We start from the raw sequence: 19,492 nt of genomic DNA, 5'->3' as shown, positions 1-19,492 counted from the left end.
AACAGATGGCTGTAATTCACTGGTCAACTCAACACAACTTTAATGGTTGTTGCGATTTTACTGTAAACAATTTGTAAACGAAGAATAAAAATGTAGCAGAAGAGAGATGTACTGCTAATTTGGTCATTTCTGCTGAGGCAGTTCCTAAAGACCTCTGAGATCAGAAATCCAGAATATGGAATACTCTGTAAGACCAAAGAATGATTGCATAGCAATTGAAAGTAAATGGTGGAAATTATGGATGCAAGAGAGCATGGAGACCCATTGATATATTAACGTTTCTTCCAAGTGCAAAGAAAGACAGCATGCAGTGCATTGGCATTAGAAGTAGTTKATCATGCAACCTCTAAAGGGCCTTAGCATAAAAGAAGTTTGACAGTCATTGCTATCTTAGAGCTGCTGTTGCCTGCTCAGATGCTGAAGTTGCTTTCTTTTTCTCTTCTGCTTAGCTCAACACCGTGGCAGCAGATCGGAGTTTCACAAGCAGAGACATTGAATCAGGTGCCATGCAACTGAACACTGAAGTGTGTCCCATTGGGAAGCTGTCTCGACGGGGTTTCTACTTGGCTTTCCAGAACTCTGGAGCTTGTGTGGCAATGGTGTCCGTTCGAGTGTATTATAAGACCTGCCCAGACACAGTGCGGGGCCTTGCCCATTTTCCAGAGACTCTGGCAGGTTCAGAAGGGCTCACAGAGGTGTCTGGTACCTGCGTGGAGTTTGCAGCTGAAGAAATGGGATCTCCCCCCAGGATGCACTGCAGCACCGATGGGGAATGGCTGGTACCAATGGGTCGATGCCTCTGTGCTGTGGGGTTTGAGGAAGTCGACGGGACCTGCGTAGGTGAGTTAGCAGACAGACACTGGCTGAGGGCCATGAAAGAGATTCTAGGAAGCCAGAGATCAGAGCATCTGTGAGCATAAAGTGGGATCGGGGGGTTAGTGTGGTCTACCTCTCTTTTTTGCCAGTCCTCTGTGCTTGCCAGACATTTCTCACACCTTTTCTTCTCCTTTAGATTCTCTTTCTCARTTGTGATGAGAATGAGATCCTCCTATGTCAGGTGTAAGACCTGCACACACCTCTCCACTCCTCTTGGGCTTCATCCAGGAGCCTTCAGCTCTGGAGCTGTTTCTATGAATTGTAACCGTGTGATTGACACTGACTCACTCAAAAACTGGTTCCCAACCCTTAAATGGCAGCCTTGTTCTCCCAGGGCAGATGGGTCAGATGCACAGAACAGTATATTTTTCCCATGACTAGAAAGCTGAGAGCTGGAGCAGGATAAGGGCAAAGTTTCTCCTCTGTATCGCCTTCTGCTTGGACTGGGATGGTTCCTCTGCCATGGGAAACTATGTAAAGCACATTGCACAATACCATYGGTGCCTGGCTCATTTCTGAGGAAAAGCAATTAGCAGGCTTTAGGACTCACCACACTGCTGGAGCCACAGGGTGAGCCAGGGTTGTTTGAGCAAGCAGCACAGGGTTCTCCTTTTGCCACAGAGAGGAGAGGATCCAGCTACATACTGCAGATTGATGGGTATGTCAGGGGAGAGGATGTGTGGTGTTATTTGGAATATGTATTACTGCAGAAAGGGAGGTAAAAGGATGGCACATCTCTGCTCTTGCTGTCAGAGCCATATGGCACAAGGTGGGTTAGTTCAGAATACAGAAAAAGGAATCTGTGCATCGTTCTCAAGGTCAACGGCGGGGAGAGGGGGCTGTCTCTGCTTTATCCTATCTTTGCTTCAGTACAAGGATCTGGTGTCTCTTTCAAACCGTACTGCTTGCTCATTGTGCTTGGAGAGCTGGCAAAAGCTGAAGTACAAGATCCTTGGCCATCTCCAGCAATCCCCTTTCCTTCCACAGCTCAGCCAGTTTTTCCACTTAGGCACCGTAGAACTATCCCCGCCCTCCTGAAGGGCTTCCCTGCCCCATCCCTGCCTGGGAAGGGGCAGAGAAGCAGTCATGCCTGGACAGGCCCTGACTGCTATCACAGGACAGGTTCATTCTGCATCTGTGCTTTTCTCTCACTCCGCCCAAGTACAGCTGCAGCCGGAAGTATCTTTTGTAGGATGAGTAAGGACTGAGGAGGTCTCCCAGGAGAGGAAGGGAAGAGGGGAGAACCTAGGTAGGGTAGGGAGAGTCAACCTCATAACCAGAGCGGTGTCCTACTGCAGAATCAGAGAAGAAGGTGAATGTAGATTGCCTATTGAAGGACATCTTGGGACCCTCTCTAGGGGAAAGACCATGCCCTGTGCAAAGGACTGGGAACAATCTAGGTCAGGATAAAGGCTGAGATCAGGGCTTCTACTTCTGTGTTCAGAAGATAAAGGGCTTCCCCAGGAAACATGAAAAGGGGGAAAGGGTGGAGGACACAGACTGTCTGGCAGAGTCCTTTCATTCAGATTTTTGCCCTGAGCAGGAACAGGAAAAAAAAAAAAAGAAGAGAGAGAGAGTGAGCGAGCGAGCGAGCTGAGCTATGACCTTTGCCCCATAATAGGCAGGACAGTCTGACCTCTGTCAGGGACAGGACAGGACAGGGAGCAGTGGAAAGCCAGAAGTCCCAATTCTGAACTAGTTTGCTCAACCTCTGGGTAAATTTCCAAGCACATAAACCTCTACTGGGTTTATGGATTTAATGGCTTGGCTGTCCCATGCTTGCAGAAAAACTGTGCCTGCCCACAGGGTTAAATCTCAGCTTCTCAAAGTATTGCAGACTTTGCTGCTGACGAACCCAGCTCTCTGTGATTAGCTTCCCCAAGTCACGTAATTTACCTAGAACAGAGACTGGCTGTGCCCCGGCCTAACTGCAGGTATCTTGATGGGCTCTGCCAGTGGGTGAGTGGGTTGTTCACACTGAACTCTCCCTTAGTTCAGCTCTGGTGTCTGAAGGCTGCCTACTGCTTGCTGGCATCTCCAGATGAACACCTACAGGAATAACAAATAAAGGGAAGGCCCCAGCCATCCTCTTTGCCCTCTGGTACCTGGGGAAAGCAGTGCTGAAGAGGCCCTTTCCTAGGCCTGTTTTTCTCGTGTTTCCTGGGAGGAGAAGGTCCTTGGGACCGAGTGCCTGGGGCGAGAGAGGGGCTCAGCTGCTGCTGAGGCTGCCGACTTGCAGCTTTGCTGCCTGGGTGAATGCTTGGGCTCACTCCTGCCTGGGTGAGCTGAGGGCACAGGCTGCTTTCCCTTCTGCCTAATGAGCCTCGTTAAAGGAACTGCAGGGTGGGACAGAGCAGCATGGGAAGGAAACCGGGCTCTCTGGCCCGCGGCCGGCCCCCGCCCCCCGCCAAAGAGGGCAACTTGCCAGCGCGGCAGGCGCACCCCGGGGGAGCGCGTCGCCCTGCGGCTACCGCTCCCGCCGGCCCCGGGCCTGGCGCGCGGAAGCCGGACCCGGCCGGAGCGGCTGCCTCGCCGGCGCAGTGCAGCCCCCTGGCGGCGGCGAGCGCTGCGGCGGCGGGCGCGGGGAAAGCGGGGCGCGCGGCGGCGGCAGGACGGCAGCGTGGCCCCGGCGCCGGCGCCCGCGCAGGACTCGCCTCGGGGAGCCGCGGCGCCGGGGTGGGGGTTCCACCTGTGGGCGCCACAGCTGCTCCCTCTGCAATCCCGGGGGGCTCCTCTGGGCTCTGGGGTTCTGCTGTGTCCTCTGCTCCACTGGCCTAGGTGGGCTTGTAGGCTCAGCTGCTTGTCCATTCTAAACTGCTTGTTCATCACTCCAAACTGAGCRGCCTCATTGCCTGGTGGAACAGTCACTGACTGTCATGTTCCTCCAAAAATACCTGGGCCAGAAGCTGGCTGTCCACAAACAGAAATGTACTAGAGGCATGCAGTGCCTAGACAGTACAGACAGTTGTGTGCTATGACTGCAGCCTGCAGCTTTCAGCCTGGTTCTAGTTTACCTTAGTTTGCTCTAGACATAGCCTAAGGTGACATGAGCCTGTCAGGCTGGCTAGTGTGTTCTCTGTTACCTCCTAGGTTTACCCCTCACTCAGATGTCCCCCACACAATTCCCTCTCACTGCTAGGCTTGTTGTCTTCCTCTAAGTTAGCTCTCCCACTTAAAGAAATTCACCAACTCTGCTGGGTGAGGCAGAGGCCCAACAGAGGCTGTTTTTACTCTGTGCAACAGATGTGAGCTGAGGGCCTGTAATGGCATCGATATTCAGGCCAAGTGGAACAGAGGAAAATTTTGAAGGATATCTTGGGGTAGGAGCTAGGAGCTTGGAAAGGTCCCTAGCCCCAAATTGCCTTGCCAAGTTTGGCTTAGCTGGATAATAAACAGGTGTGTAAGCTGCCCTATATTCATGGCAGGCACTATTGTCCAGGGAACACCAAAGTAGCTGTGTTATATTTATCGTTGGCTCTTTTCATTTTGTTGCTGTCTAAACTCTTCCAATCCAGACTGATCCACTGTCAGGAAATTTGAAATCTTATACTGGAGCAGTTGTATAGAAGGTCACAGAGTTTTCATCTTGACTCCACCRTGTACAAATACTCTCAGTCATGAGCACTTTAGAGACCAAAGTAATTTTTCTTTTTCCTGCCTATTTCTGAAGGAGGTAATTTGATATTAAATAGAATATAAATGATTCTTTGGGCTAGTGATCCTTTGGCAGTGGAAATGTGTGGAGGAAAGGGAAAGAATGAAGACTGTCACCGGTGAGCTTCAGCCTGTTGGTATCTATCAGTCCCACACCCACCAAGCAAACTCTCAGTGTTGATGGCCCATCTTCTTGCCATAGCTCCTTTGTAAGCAGAAAGAAGAGATTAAGAGTGTGCATTTTTTACTTTTTAGGCCTCAGATTTTTCTAATCCCCATCCTCTGAAATATTTTGTTCAAAGAAAGGACTGTGCTGTTTTCACTGGTAGGCTGCCTACCAGCGAGAATTAATGTTTCAGCCTTTTAGATGTTTTAACAGCCTTTTTTATCACTAGCCACATAGTTGCATGATTCCTTTCCAGTTTGTAGGTAAGGATGATAGTCTCTTTCATAAGTGGTCTGTTATTTCCTGAGCTCAGAAGGTACAGGTTGCTTATACTTCTTGAGATTATTTCTTATTTCTGTGCTCTTCAGGGTTCAAATCCTTTTGGTCTATATGTATTGGCCAGATAGTTGTGTGACRGCATAAATATGTAACCAGTAGGCCAGTCAGCATCATCCAGTGCAATGGCACAGTTTTCCTGCCATTCCAGAGCAAAATAGGAGACCAATAGGAATGAGGTGTAACCACTTCTCCGGTGCTAATCTAGAGAGAGGTCTCCACGTAATGTGAGGATAATGACCCTTCCTGAGACTAATAGAGAGGAGTCGTGTTTGGCCTTTGTTAATAGAAATGTTTTTAGGTTCCTCTATTGTTCCTCTTTGTCGTAAGAGTAGGAATAGCTGGAGGTTTTTTTAATCTTCTGCATAAAAGATTATTTTCTATGCTATGCACCAACACAGTAAAATTTCTCTCTGGCTTCTAAGCAGATGGATTTGGGATGGTCTCCATTGGGTCTGGTGAGGGATTACACAGAATATTGTTGCTGTCATGGTGCAATGTGAAAAAGTTCGTTCCCTCTATGCTGACGTTAAATGCAAGGCTGTAGCCTGCACAGAATATCGGTTTATCTGTCCCTCTGCCATCTGATTAGTGATAGTTTTTGYTTGTTTTTAGTTTAATAACATTTGATAGATTCATTTAGTTACTGTTCACAGGTTGATAGAACATTAAATTGGCAGGATGCTGCAACTTGCYTCATTCATTCCTTCCTTGTCACACTCCCACAGAGGTGGAGCATTATCCTTAAGATGACTGAATAGAGAGGCAGACAGATCAGAGCTTCTGTAGCTGAGGCTAGTAACACCGTAGTAAAGACTGAGCATCAGATGTTACAGGTAGAAAAGGATGTGGCTGCTTACTTTTTCAGGAAKCACGTGGCATTTGTCCTCTGTGATCTGTACTGGCACTTCATTCAGTGCTGTTAGGCAAACTGACACTTACCTGGACATTCTCCAGGGCCCTGCTGGGTGATGTCCTGGTACAACACTTGAAAAATCAGGAAAGATGCTTCTGCTATATAGTTCCTAGGCTAGCACATGTGACATCAGTATGCAGAGGATTCTCAGGAGTACAAGGAAMGCTTGAAGGGGTAAGTTGAAGAACAGTCTGGGTTTAGGTTGTAAGGACTCTCTAGGACTGGCCAGCTTCTGTTTTTGTATAGCACCCTTGAGGAATGAGACCCCTGATCTGCAGTCTACAGATCCTACCATAATGTTGATCCTACCTTGAGTTTGCACCTCCTATCTATCTGCTCTGAGCAGGAGGCTTCTCTAGGTAACCTCCAGGAGTCACTTCCAACCTAAATATTTCTGTGATCTAAGAGAATGGAAAAGGAGAGCAGGAAAATAAAGGMGTGCTTAAGAAGTTGACCAAAACTGGCGGATTGTTTCTTGCTAATCTTAAATTGATTCATCTATCTCTCCATAGCTTGCCAGCGAGGATTCTACCGTCACTTCCTGGAGACTAAACGCTGCCTGAAGTGCCCCCCAAACAGCTCATCCAATGAGTCAGGGGCTACATCTTGTTCCTGCAATGCAGGCTTCTACCGGGCACCTTCAGAGGGACAGAACATTGCTTGCACCCGTGAGTCAAGGCTATAAAGAAAAAATAAAAAAAAAGAGAAAATTGGGAAAATGGAGATTGGGAAATGGAGATAGGAGATCAGGGAAGGAGAGATTGGGAGGACAGAGGGCATGATTTGAAATGCATCAGCAGAAGGGAAACTGCCTCAGTACTTTGGGTATTAACATCTGGATCTAATACTTTCTTCTGTGCTTCTTGTAGGCCCTCCCTCAGCTCCCCGTAATGTCAGCTTCTCCCTCATTGGCACACAGCTCAGTCTGTGGTGGCAGCCTCCCAGTGATCATGGTGGGCGGAAGGACCTGACTTACACAGTCTTCTGTCAGCGCTGTCTTTTCCTGGCATGTGAGCCATGTGAGGCTGGTGTGGTCTTCTCCCCCAGTGCTTCTGGTCTCACTAAACCTACTGTGGATGTGGACGGCCTAGAAGCTTACACCAACTACACATTTGCTGTGGAAGCTCATAATGGTGTCTCAGGAATGGGCCCTGCTCCACAGAGGACTACTCCAGCTGTCTGGGTTGCAGTTGGACATGCAGGTTAGCAAAAGCAGAGAGAAGTTCTTCTTGCGCATCAGGAAAAGAGGAATCTCTGAATTTCTTAAGTTTTTCCCATCTTCTTCTGTCTTCCATGGTGTGCCTCTGCCTCTGGCATTTAAAGTCCATCAGTCATTTTCCTTGCTAGTCAAAGTAGCAGAACAAATAGCTCACCAAGAGCTATAAATCCACCAAGAACTTCACAAAGGCAAGGAGGACAAAGCCCTTCCTGTGATACACTGGTGTAGTCCAACTGGCTTGTTCCTGTGACAGAAGGAACAGGGCCTATGGCAAGAAATATTTCTTGTGACTCAGATTTTATAAAAAATGAAATGAAGGAAAATAGAAATCCTGATGTAGTGGAAAAGAAAAGCTTTTTAAGCAGAGAGAAGTGAGGATGCTAAAAAAATGCAAGTTCTCCCTGACAGATGTGTGTATAGTTTAGCTTGAAGTTGGCTAGTCTGACTCTCTCGTGAATACTTTCCATGTGCTGCAAAATGCAATTGTGGAGAAGTGTCATGTCAGTGCTCAACAGGCCTTGATGCTTTACCCAATTTTGATTTACTGACAAAATAAGACTTTTTCTGACTTTTCTTTCTGACTCTAAACAGAAGCAGCACAACTCAGAGCTAGGAAAGCTACTTTTGATTCACTTCCTAGTGATTATGAAAAAAAAAGGAGAGAACCAGGCTTGACTCTTCAATCCCTGCAGATCATTAAGAATTACCTTTTTATTCATGAACAGTCCATCGAGAGATTTTGAATGTGGAATCTCATAGTCAGCACCTTTCTGAAATGGAGTTGCATTCATAAATCTTACAGGACAGTTGTGCTACAGCTGCTTTAAGAGCTGAAAATATTTACATCTTGTTTTCAGACTGAACCCTTTCAATACAGTGTTGCATTAAATATAATTCCTTGGAACTGTGATCTTGTTTTGGAGGCCAAACAGAGTTATGCTTCTACTATTGGGGTATTTGTGCAATACAATTATTTACAACTGGAGACCTCATTTACCTTTCACTGTAGTCAAGAAAGATAATGGAGTAGAAATTCAGCAGTGGCAGTAAGAGTCAGTTCCAGTTGCACGATATGGCCAGAGTAGGAAGGATAGAGCCTCAGGTGAAGAGAGGGCCTAATTTGCATTACATTTGTATCTGCTCCTGATATTCTCTGTTCTCCTCCCTGCAGCTCCAGTGACAGTGTCCCAGTTTATCCTGACACAGAGAGATGACAGTAGTCTGTCTGTTTCTTGGCTTGCTCCACGGCAGCGCAGCCGGACTTCAGTGGAGTACGAGGTCATGTTCTTTGAGAAGGTGAGACCTGCTTCATCTGTTCTTCCCCTTTCACTTAGAGGGGTAGAGAGAAACCTATTTGTTCCATATRTGTCTGTTACATGACCCTATTTGATTCCTGTAGGGAGAGGAGGCACGGTACACAGTGAAGCACCTTCTTGAGCCAAATGTCACTCTGACAGATCTGCAGCCGGACACAGCCTATCTTCTTCGTGTGAGATCCATCACACCCCTTGGGCCTGGGCCATACTCCCAGGAACAAGAATTCCGTACCCTTCCACCAGGTGAAGTACAACCTCTGGTATCTCATTTGTGATAAACTCACAACCCTATCATTGTATATGTACATGGTACATGGATCTCTTTTGGTATCCTACCAGCTGTAAGGCAAAGAAACTATACTGTTGAGTTCCTTATCAACTGGGCCAAGCCTCTTGCTTTGTCAAAAATGCAGAACAGGGAAAAGTTAGCCTGTTCCCTTACTGTGATACAAAATACTCCCCTATTCGGTGCTGACTGGTCCCAGGTTTGTGTAATGTACTGTTAAATTACATACTGTCCCTTCATCTAGTTCTCTTGAATGATTTTTTGATTCTGGCTAGTTGTGTTTCTAATTTTGAGTGTTAGCRAAATGATTTGCAAATGTGCCTTTTTGCATAGAAGTTACTAATGAAAAGAAAGGGAGACCTCAAAGAACTTCATTGCAATTTTTTTCCAGCTTTCTCATTTCCGCTATATATAATCAAGCCCTTGAATGTAATTCTAGTGATGACTCTGCCTAAAAGATGGTATATGCTGCTGAAAAAAGTAGTTCTCCCCCAAGTACAAAGTGTAGGCCAAGTTACTGAAGCCACCAGAAAGACCTCTCTCCTCTTTCAAAACCAGCTCATAGAGCCCCCACATCCAACCTCCTCTATCCCAGGGTTACAATGGAAATATTCTTTTAAATCTCTTCTCCAGAGATTTCTCCACTATTAAAAGTCTTTTATAATGGAGTTTCCTCTGTCTTCATTCCATGAATTCACAGATTCTGCTGTTGACCCTATGGATGTTCCTAGCAATTGTAGAAATATGTTAATTGGAATGATGCCTAAGAAAGGCTAGTTTTATTTTAATGAACAAGGACACAGAAGAAAACAAAAGCATAATTTAACGTGACTAAATAGTTATGTTATCTGAGTAAAAGATAATAAGGATTGTGTCACTGTAATTGGAATTAAATTTAAGATTGTTTTTTTTGACACCAGGAGTTTCTGTTCTTGATATTCTTCAAGATGTTCTTGAAGTCACAGTACCTGTAGTGATGACWTAAATGATATTTAACCAATAAAATAATTCTGTGGAAACATTCTGTGGAAAATATGTAAATTAAAAAATAATGTAGATGGGTTTGATTTTAGGACACATTAGAAGATTTTTTGCAGCTTTTCCCAAGATGATGCTTTTTTTAAACAAATCTGAATAATCTCATCCTACCAAGACAAGGGTATTTTGAATATGAAAGGGATAAAAAAGCTTACAGGCAAAGTTTCATTTCGTAGGAGTGCTTCTTTGATTATAGCGGAAGCATTATTTAGTTGTAATGGCCTAGGAATATTAGTGGAACAAGATTTGTAGGAAGAGGCAATACTTTTTTATCTGAATTTGAGAATTTAGATCCCTTAATTTCCTGCAAAAGAACTATGTAYCTAAAAGCTCATTGATTTTTTTGAGTTGGTTTAGTAAAAGATACTACCTCACCTTCCAATTCTTGCCTCTTTGGTTTTAGCAAAAAGGAATGTTAACTTTACCTCTTGATTTCTACTTAGCTAAGCTGGTTATTTTTAATAATTTTGGTGGGATGAGTCAGCATCAAATTGAGCAAGGATAATGAGGTAATCAGTGAAGCTGACTATTCCATTGAACTGGATGTTAGGATGTTAGGACAAATTGTTATGCAGTTATTCTTTATGAAACAATTTCTTTATGAGTTTTCTTTCTTCTGGATATTTCTCTAAATGTCTTCAGYGAAAATATTAAAAAATGTAGATGGACATTAGATAAGTATAAAAAAACTTTTTTTGTATTTTGAAAATATTTTAAAATTTTCTTTAAAGCTATGAGAAATAAAAGAGAATACACACTTCACCAACTGAGGTTATTTAGCATTAGTTCTGATAAATTCAAATATACAATATGGAAGTTAATGGCTTTAGCTTGAGAATATAATTGAAAGAACACAACACAAGTTATCTGAACACTATCCTCTCATAAAATGAACCCATCTGAGGCTTAGTTTTGAGAAAGTAGGATCATGACATTAGATTTTAAGTTCTTAAGTCAGTACCTGCTAAGCAGCCAGTGTTTTCTATCAGATTTTGGTAAGTGAGGAAAGGGGAAAACAGAATGAATTGCATAAACAAGAAATGAGGCAAGTTAAACTGCCAGGAAAACTCATGTTTTGTTTATGGTAGTCTGAAATCAGCTACTGAACAAGAGAAGGCCTGATCTGAAGGAGTAGTTGGAGAGGAATGGGAGGGAAGAAACAGCAGTTCTTGGTTTTTGAAAGTGTCACAGATTTATGTGGAATGGACCTCTGGTGTTCTCTAGTTCAGCCCACATGGGGCTTATTTGGAAGCTAAATCAGGTATAGGGATAAATTATTCAAGTTTAGGATCAGCATCATAGATAAGTCAACCACATACCCACCTGAAAATGCACAATGCACATGAATAACAATGCCAATAGGAATCAAATCTAGTGGCTCCACTACCTGGAGGGTCAATGGCAATAGCTTGTCTAATATTATTGGCTGGTAGAAGCTGGTGGCTACATTCCAGCAAAATAGTTCTTAGTCTTTTGCATGATATGGCCTGTCTCTTTGTCTCTGCAGATACAGGAGCTYTGTCTGGTGGAGTCATAGTTTCCATTGCTTTTGGAGTTCTACTATTTATGGGGCTGCTTATGGGACTTTTCATCTTTCGGCGAAAGTAAGTGCTTTTTTGGAGTTGAAAAAAGTGCAGATGTAAGGGTAGGAAAAGCTGAGCTATGGGAGCTTGAGAAGGAGTTAGGAAAGGAGGACCTGATTTATCACTGGAAAATAGGATGGGTGGAGGTTAGAGAAGAAAGAGGAAGACCAGCATGCTGCAGCTAGATGGAATGAGTCTCAGTCAAGAACTCTGATTTGCAGGACTGGAGGGGCTCCTATGTCTGTAAGATCATACTTGCTGCCGAGGACAGAGGAAAATATGGTGATTTCTCATTTTTTTTTATAATCCAGCACTGTCATACCATTGTCATCACAGATTAATCAAAAATATTCTTATGACACAATTGTTTGTATAGCTACTGGTCAGTTAAGCAGGTAATATGTATATCTAGTCATATCTAACCATTTTCCATATACTGTTACTTTAGTAGTTCTCTACCCAGATTTGAAATTCTTCTACATCCTTTCTAATTATCTACAAGGCTGTTATTGTTTTAAGAGGATCAGATATTGTGTTGARAGTGTATAGAAAACATTAAATGAATAGAACTTCATTTGTAACTCAACAAGCACAGGAATGAACAAAACAAACTACATGGAGGCAAAGCTCCATCTTAACTGTAACTGAAACCACAGATTTTCTTGCCAGCTATACCCTATCACGTAGGTGCAGGACCTGGTTCTACTTTGCTCTGAACTACTGAGAACTCTGATCCTGACCGACTAGGGCAGACATTCTGAAAGTTTTGCTTTTCTCTTTGCTGTTTGTTGGTCATTCTAGTTTCCTGATTATTTCATGACTTCCAGGCAGGCTCGTCGGAGACAATCACGGCCAGATTACAGTACTTCAGGCTTTGATCGAGGTGAGCTCAAAGTGGATGTGCTACTTGCTAGGGACAGTGGAACCAGGGAAAAGCCTGGAGTGGATTGGAGGAAATGAAAAGAAATAGTAGTTTCAAACAAGACACTGGTTTGGATTTTCTGATGTGATTTATCTCTTTCCATAACATATTTGGTAGATTTGTCCACTGCTCTTGTAGCAAATCTATGGATTCAGCTCTACTTCTGTAGCCTTGCCCTGCAAAGCTTGTCCAAAAAGTTGGCYGGTTAATTTGCTCTTTTGTTTCCATTTGCCGTAGAGAAAGTCTGGCTAAAGCCATATGTGGACCTGCAACCATATGATGACCCAAGCAGAGGGGTACTGGAATTCATTAAGGAACTGGATGTCTCTTGTGTCACCATAGAGAATGTAATTGGGGAGGGTGAGTTCATTGTCTCTCTCCCCATCTTTCAGCTCACCTACACTACTATCTGGCTTCCAGTTCCTGGGTTCCTTTGTGACTTTGTGTCTCTGCTTGTCTGCAGGGGAGTTTGGGGAAGTCTATCGTGGGTCCTTACGGCTTCCAGGGAAAGAACGCATTGTGGTTGCCATCAAGACCCTGAAGTCAACGTATTCAGACTCACAGTGGTGGAACTTTCTGCGTGAGGCAACAATTATGGGGCAGTTTAATCACCCAAACATTGTGCGTCTGGAAGGGGTTGTCACCAAAAGTAAGAGTTCATAGGAGAGAGTTCTGGAATAAGAGCAGAAGGTAGCACATTCCTAAAGCCTTTCCTAGATAGGGTGCTGTCAAGGAGGCTATGCTGGGAGAAGACAGGCATTGTCATGTGGCAGAGAATGAGGAGGGGAGGAGAGGTACAGATTTCCAACAGAATCATGAGGCTCTGTTAGGAGAGGTTTTCTTGGGCTGGTGAGTGGATGAGGAGATGAGATAATTTAAGGGGTGATTTTAGGTCATTCGTGTGACAGAGAGAGAGAGTACAAAATCATTTTAGGAGGTCTAAGGAGGAGAGGGCTGCCAGCTGTGCGCCTGGAATGGGTATGTTGGCTGGGGCTGGATGTGGTTCTCTGTTTTRGGGGATTGTGGAGAGTGCTGAAAGGCAAGAGCAGGAGAAATGCAAAAAAGATGATGTCTTCTTGTCTTCCTCAAGGGAGGCCAATGATGATCATCACTGAGTACATGGAGAATGGAGCGCTGGATACCTTCCTCCGGGTGAGAGACCCCAATCTGTAATAGGCCTGTATGCTGCTGGAACTTATACTTGACCTGTGTTTAGGTCCCTGGGAGAAGACTAGAAATAATATCCTGACCGCCACTTAATTTCTGCTCACTAGCAATTGCATTTCCAATTTCATCAGCTGAAGCTTAATGCCTTCCCATTTGCTCAGTGTCCAGAGTGCTATCTTTGATAGCTGCAGTACAGGTGCCTACAGATGATTCTCCTAGTGAGAACCTGTGGGGTCCTTGTAGAACAAGCCTTTCTGCTTGTTCATCAGTGTCCTCTTTTGCAAGTTGATAAGGCCAATAACAAGAAATCAGCAGATTGATGTCACTTGACTAGAGTCTTCTCTCATTTCTTCTTCCTTGCAGGAGAATGAGGAGAAATTCAGCCCTGTGCAGCTTGTGGGCATGCTGCAGGGAATAGCCTCTGGCATGACCTACCTTTCAGAACACAACTATGTGCACCGGGATCTGGCTGCTCGCAACATCCTCGTAACACGCAGCCTTCAGTGCAAGGTTTCTGACTTTGGCCTCTCCCGAATATTGGAGAATGATGCAGAAGGAACCTATGAAACCAAGGTAATGAAAAAACAGTCTCTGGAGAGATAAGATCTCAGTCTTGTAAGTGAAATTACAGTCTCAGAGGGATTGGAATTCTGCCAGGTAAGAATGACAGTGTAAGTAAGTTAGGCCAAGTCCACCTCAAGTGTCTGTTCTCCAGGTTGAACAGTCCTGGCTCTCTCAGCCTTTCCTGGTATGAAAGATGTTCCAATCCCTTAATCATTTTGGTGGCCCTTTGCTGGACTTGTTCCAGTAGCTCCATTTCTCTGTTGTACTGGGGAGCCTACAACTGGATGCGGTACTCCAGGTGTGGCCTCACTAGGTCTGAGCARAGGGAGAGGATCACCTCCCTTGACCTGCTGGCAATGCTCTGCCTGATGCACCCCAGGATACCACTAGCCTTCTTGGCCACMAGGCCACATTCCTGGCTCATGGTCAACTTGTYRTCCACCAGMRCTCCCAGGTCCCTTCTYTGCAGAGCTGCTTTCCAGCAGGTCAGCCCCCAATCTGTACTGGTGCATGGGGTTATTCCTTCCTAGGTGCAGGACTCTGCATTTCCCTTTATTAAACTTTAAGAAGATTCTCTCCACCCAACTCTCCAGCCTGTCCAGATCTCTCTGAATGGCAGCACAGCCCTCTGGTGTATCAGCCACTCCTCCCAGTTTTGTATCATCAGCAAACTTGCTGAGGAGGCACTCTGTCCCTTCATCCACATCATTGATGAATAAATTGAACAGGATTGGATGCAATATTGACCACTGGGGTACACTGCAAGTTACTGGCTTCCAACTAGACTTTGTGCCATTGATCACAACCCTCTGAGCTCTGCCGTTCAGCCAGTTTTCAGTCCTCCTCCCTGTCTGCTCATCTGACTCATACTTCCTGAGCTTGTTTATGAGGATGCTATGGGAGACAGTGTCAAAGGCCTTGCTGAAGTCAAGGTAGACAACATCTACTACTCTCCCCTCACCTACCCAGCCAGTAATTCCGTCAGAGAAGACCATCAGGTTGGTGAGGCATAATTTCCCCTTAGTGAATCCATGCTGACTATTCACGATCACCTTCTTGTCCTTCATATGCTTAGAGATGGCATCCGGGATGAGCTGCACCATCACCTTTCAGGGATTGAGGTGAGGCTGACTGGCCTTTAGTTCCCTGGGTGTGTAGTTCCCTGAGTTGAGCTTTCAACCAAAGCTCCTGTGATTCTAATATCTGGTGTCATTTGAAGGAGGACTTTGATCAGTACCAGGCTCTTATTCCTACAGTAGTGCTTAAGTGTAGCATTTGACAGAAGACAGGGCTTAAACTCATTTATTTTCCAAAACTCTTTCTGTCCTATTGAGAAACTTCCCTAGAGATGATTACACATCACTTGGAATGACATGGTCCCAATCTGTGGAATACTTTGCAAGCTCCTTGTATGAAAGCACTGGAAAAATACAGCTCAGTGATAAGTGCTGAGTAWGCTGTGTCTCTGCTCTTTCACAGGGTGGTAAGATTCCCATCCGATGGACTGCCCCAGAGGCCATCGCCCATAGGATTTTCACCTCAGCCAGTGATGTCTGGAGCTTCGGAATTGTCATGTGGGAAGTGCTGTCTTTTGGTGACAAGCCATATGGGAACATGACCAATCAAGAGGTAACAGACATTGAGCTGAAGTGTGGATTTAAGGGGATAAAAAAAAAGCATGTAGGCCCAACTTTTGTAGACTTCCCTCTGCCTAAAGGCTTGCCATCCTTCTGAATGTAAGACTGTTCTATCTCCCTTTCTGCTAAAAATCAGTGCAGCCAAGCTGAGAGTGGTAAGTTTCTTGGCCCCTAAACCAGGTTCAGGTTTTGACAGCAATAAGCCAAATTAAAGGCTGAGTATACCAGCCAAGGCCTTTAGGCCTGGAGTTGTTCTCTACTGGTTTCTTTCTTGCCTCTTCTTCTGTGCTCTATAGTATTATCTCTAGCCTCATACTMCTCCCAGTTAGGTTCAGCACATCTGTGAAGTTAGGATATGCTGCTGAAATTAATTCCCAGAACCTGGTTCCCCTTTCTCACTGGGCCAGTGACAGGCTCTCTTGGTCCTCACTTCTCATGAACGGCTTTTTGCCTGAATGGCAAAAAAAAATATATATATATATATATATATATAAAAGGACTGAAACCAGTTCTGTCTGCTGCTTAACTTTCTGACATCCCCTAAGTGTCCTGAACCTTTGCTGTACTGCCCAATATCTTACTTTATACGCATGTAATCTGCTTCAATCTGCTTCCTCACTGCAGACTGCAAAATGTTACTGTCTGCTCCTYGCCCCTGAGCTCTCTGATTCCTCTTTCTTACCTGCTCTTCTTGTCCATTGTTCACTCTATCCTTTGTTCAGGTGATGAAAAGTTTAGAGGATGGGTACCGGCTCCCTCCACCTGTGGACTGTCCATCTATCCTGTACGAGCTCATGAAGAGCTGCTGGTCACATGATCGGTCAAGGAGGCCTCATTTTCAGGAGATACGAGCACAGCTGCAACACTTTGTCTCTAGTCCACAGCTCCTCCGACCTGTTGCAGACTTTGATCCCAGGTAACCATGCTGGCATTGAGGAGGAGAGGTTAACTGAGAGATTTTCATCTCCCTGGCTCCAACAGAAGAAAAGATAATGCTGGCAATGCAGGCTGGCAAGAGGCACCCTGAATGCTCTGTGTGAAGAAGGTGGTAGTAATCTCTCTCCTGTGATGACGCAGGGCACAGCCATTGCCCTGGGCAGTCTGATCTCCTGTACAGAAAGCAGATAAGTTGGCCTAGCCCTGACAAAAGCCGTTTGCTCTCTAGCTACTGTCTCATAGTATTGGCCATTTAAGGTAGTTGCCTGGCTAATGAGCACTTTCTCTGTCTCCAGGGTAACGCTTCGGCTCCCTAGCTGCAGCGGATCAGATGGCATCCCCTATAGATCCATTCCTGAGTGGCTGGAATCCATTCGCATGAAACGTTACATCTCCAACTTTCGTACTGCTGGCCTTGACACAATGGAGTCTATCCTGGAACTCACTGCTGAGTAAGGGCAAGCTAGGGTCCTGCAGGGCACCCTAGGCTATGCCAATAGCTGTGTTCTGTCTGAACAGACACTCATAGTTACCTGTAAAGTTTCATCCYACATCCTCTGTGGAGTAAAATGGAAGTAGACTGGCCTCTTGCTCTTAAAGGGAAGAACCACAGAACCATAGAATCATAGAATCAGTAAGGTTGGAAGGGACCTCTGGAGATCATCTAGTCCAACCCCTTGCTCAAGCAGGATCACCCCAAGCTGTGGGACTAATTCTTTAAATATCTATGCTTGAGGCTCTCCAGGGGCCTGAGCTGCTTTGCGCTCACATCAAACACAAATAGTAACAGGAAGCAATAGACGGCAGGCAGTTCTCTAACCTGACCATCTGCTCACCCTAGTAGAGCTTTATAAAGAGAAACTGCTTCCCTTGAACTCCAGATTGGCATTGACATTCACCCATATCAGCCTGGCACTGTTCCATCCTACAGTCCAGTCCTTCTGGACTTCTTCAGAAGAATTCAAGTCATATATTTATCAATACARCTCTTAATATGTTATTTGGTCAAGGATGTATGGCTAGCTCCAACCAGGGCAGCCACATAAAAGAAAAGTGAGCAGGCACAGCTTAGGGGCTGACACTACTAAAGAGTTGAGATGTGGCCCGTATCACAGCTGAACTGGATGCAATCCTAATTTACTGGGAGCATAGGCTTAGCTTCAGAGGCAGCAGAAACCAGCTGACTGGATCTAGAGAGACAGCTATTCTCTAAGGAAGTAGAGGAACACATGGAGGTTTCTTCCCTCCAGGGAAAAAGTAGGAGGTAGTAGGTACTGAGGGGATGAAACTGTCTGAATTAATGCTTGATAAATGTTTCTGTCCTTCCCCACATCCTAGTCTCCAGGAAATAAGAACAGCTATTCATTTTTTCTTTCTTTCTTTYCCTATTTCCTTCAGGGACTTGAAACAGATGGGAGTGTCACTTCCAGGCCATCAGAAGAGGATCCTTTGTAGTATACAAGGCTTCAAAGAGTGATCTGTCATTGCTCTCTTAGGCTTCACAAATGTCCAGTCCTAGCAGATATCACTTGGAATCATTCCTATGGCAATTGTTTCCAAATGAGTGACTGAAACAAGCAAGGCAAAACAACCAGGACTGAAAGGACTCATGGGACAACACGACCTGCTCTCGTTTCTGTTCTCCTTGCTTTAGCGCTACAGCAGCTGTCAGTGTCTTTTCAGGGCACTGGTCTTAGAATCCGTTCCTGGACCTGTCTTCTGTAATCTGGTCTGTGCAGCACTAAATAATCCCTGTAGTCCACATACTGGAGTTTCAACGCTTCAGTGAATCATACAGAAACATAATACTATAAGCAATTAAAGGGAATAATGTTTTAAGATGGGAGATGAGGGTTCAGATAGAATGGACCTTCAGGGAATATGCACAAGAACACAGACCTGTGGAGACTGGGCCCGTTCACTTCCTAGCGTCCTTTCTTCTTCATTTCAGCAGCCTTCCATCTTATTTCACAATGGGAATATCATAGTCTTGCACAAGGCTGCTGATAAGGGATATATTTTTATATTTTTAAATTCGGTTATTATTGCTTTAAATACCACCAACTCATGCTGTACTGCTATTATTTTATTTTATTTTATTGGAACGAAGAGAAGACAGGAAGTAGCAGCGCACCCTGCTGTAACTCAAGTGATCATGTAACCTCAGCATGTTGCTGTCTTGCACATGTACACTTCACCAGAGAGATTTGCATCTCTCTAACTGCTTAATATCTTTACTTGTGCCRTGACACAGGAACCTTTAAGTACCCRTTTTTCTCTGCCCCCTTTTAAAAGAGGGAATAGCATTGTTTGGCTGCATAGGGTATTTGTAACACATGCATAGGTAGTCTGTACTATTCCTYCTCTATGGAGGAAAAGTTATTATTTATCAGAGCTCAAGACAGAGATTCTATAGACTGTAAATAGTATTTTGTAAATAAACTTGTGGCAGAGCAAGCTGTGTTAGAGTTCTTTGGCTTATCTCAAGTACAATTGGGAACTTTGCTTTAGTATATATATAATAAGCTCTAGTGGGGTGCTTACATCCACATTTAGGTTGTGCAGCCAAGCTTGTGTCTGACAGCCATTTTAACTGCAGTTTTAATGTGCAAATGAAGTTGCAATAGGACTAAAGGATGCATGTGCAGCTGATCGCTTTAGGGTTTTTTTTTTTAAACTCAGTTACAGTTGAATCCATCCATTAGCCCAGTCCATCTTTGTTTAGCACTTGTATTTACCTCTAAACATTGATAATACTTCCAGCTGTTGCAGAAGAGACTCTTCAGGGGGAAGGGGAAAAAATTATCACTCTTTAGTTCCTAAGACTGTTTCAAAAAAAACCCAAACTAGGTGTTCATATCCTACCTAGGAAAAGT

The 19,492-nt window shown here is 44.7% G+C and overlaps 1 protein-coding gene across 1 annotated transcript in view; it reads left to right on the top strand.

Annotated features, from left to right (window-relative positions):
• The window catches only part of EPHA1 (EPH receptor A1), a 35,445-nt gene extending 16,391 nt beyond the window's left edge, over positions 1 to 19,054 (top strand). The window contains exons 4-18 of the mRNA XM_085324709.1: positions 450 to 840; positions 6,461 to 6,616; positions 6,818 to 7,150; positions 8,339 to 8,463; positions 8,567 to 8,726; positions 11,315 to 11,411; positions 12,218 to 12,273; positions 12,550 to 12,672; positions 12,776 to 12,961; positions 13,403 to 13,464; positions 13,843 to 14,052; positions 15,523 to 15,672; positions 16,403 to 16,596; positions 16,913 to 17,068; positions 18,015 to 19,054. Coding sequence (XP_085180835.1) covers positions 450 to 840; positions 6,461 to 6,616; positions 6,818 to 7,150; positions 8,339 to 8,463; positions 8,567 to 8,726; positions 11,315 to 11,411; positions 12,218 to 12,273; positions 12,550 to 12,672; positions 12,776 to 12,961; positions 13,403 to 13,464; positions 13,843 to 14,052; positions 15,523 to 15,672; positions 16,403 to 16,596; positions 16,913 to 17,068; positions 18,015 to 18,093 — 2,478 coding nt within the window. The 3' untranslated portion in view covers positions 18,094 to 19,054. The remainder of the gene's footprint in view (positions 1 to 449; positions 841 to 6,460; positions 6,617 to 6,817; positions 7,151 to 8,338; positions 8,464 to 8,566; positions 8,727 to 11,314; positions 11,412 to 12,217; positions 12,274 to 12,549; positions 12,673 to 12,775; positions 12,962 to 13,402; positions 13,465 to 13,842; positions 14,053 to 15,522; positions 15,673 to 16,402; positions 16,597 to 16,912; positions 17,069 to 18,014) is intronic.
• Positions 19,055 to 19,492: the final 438 nt, after the last annotated feature.

Source organism: Rhea americana, unplaced genomic scaffold (genome assembly GCF_003343005.1).
Source record: "Rhea americana isolate MKP2758 unplaced genomic scaffold, rheAme1 scaffold_92, whole genome shotgun sequence".
In the NCBI taxonomy this organism is placed as follows: Eukaryota; Metazoa; Chordata; class Aves; order Rheiformes; family Rheidae; genus Rhea; species Rhea americana.
This window is presented reverse-complemented; position numbering and strand designations above follow the sequence as displayed.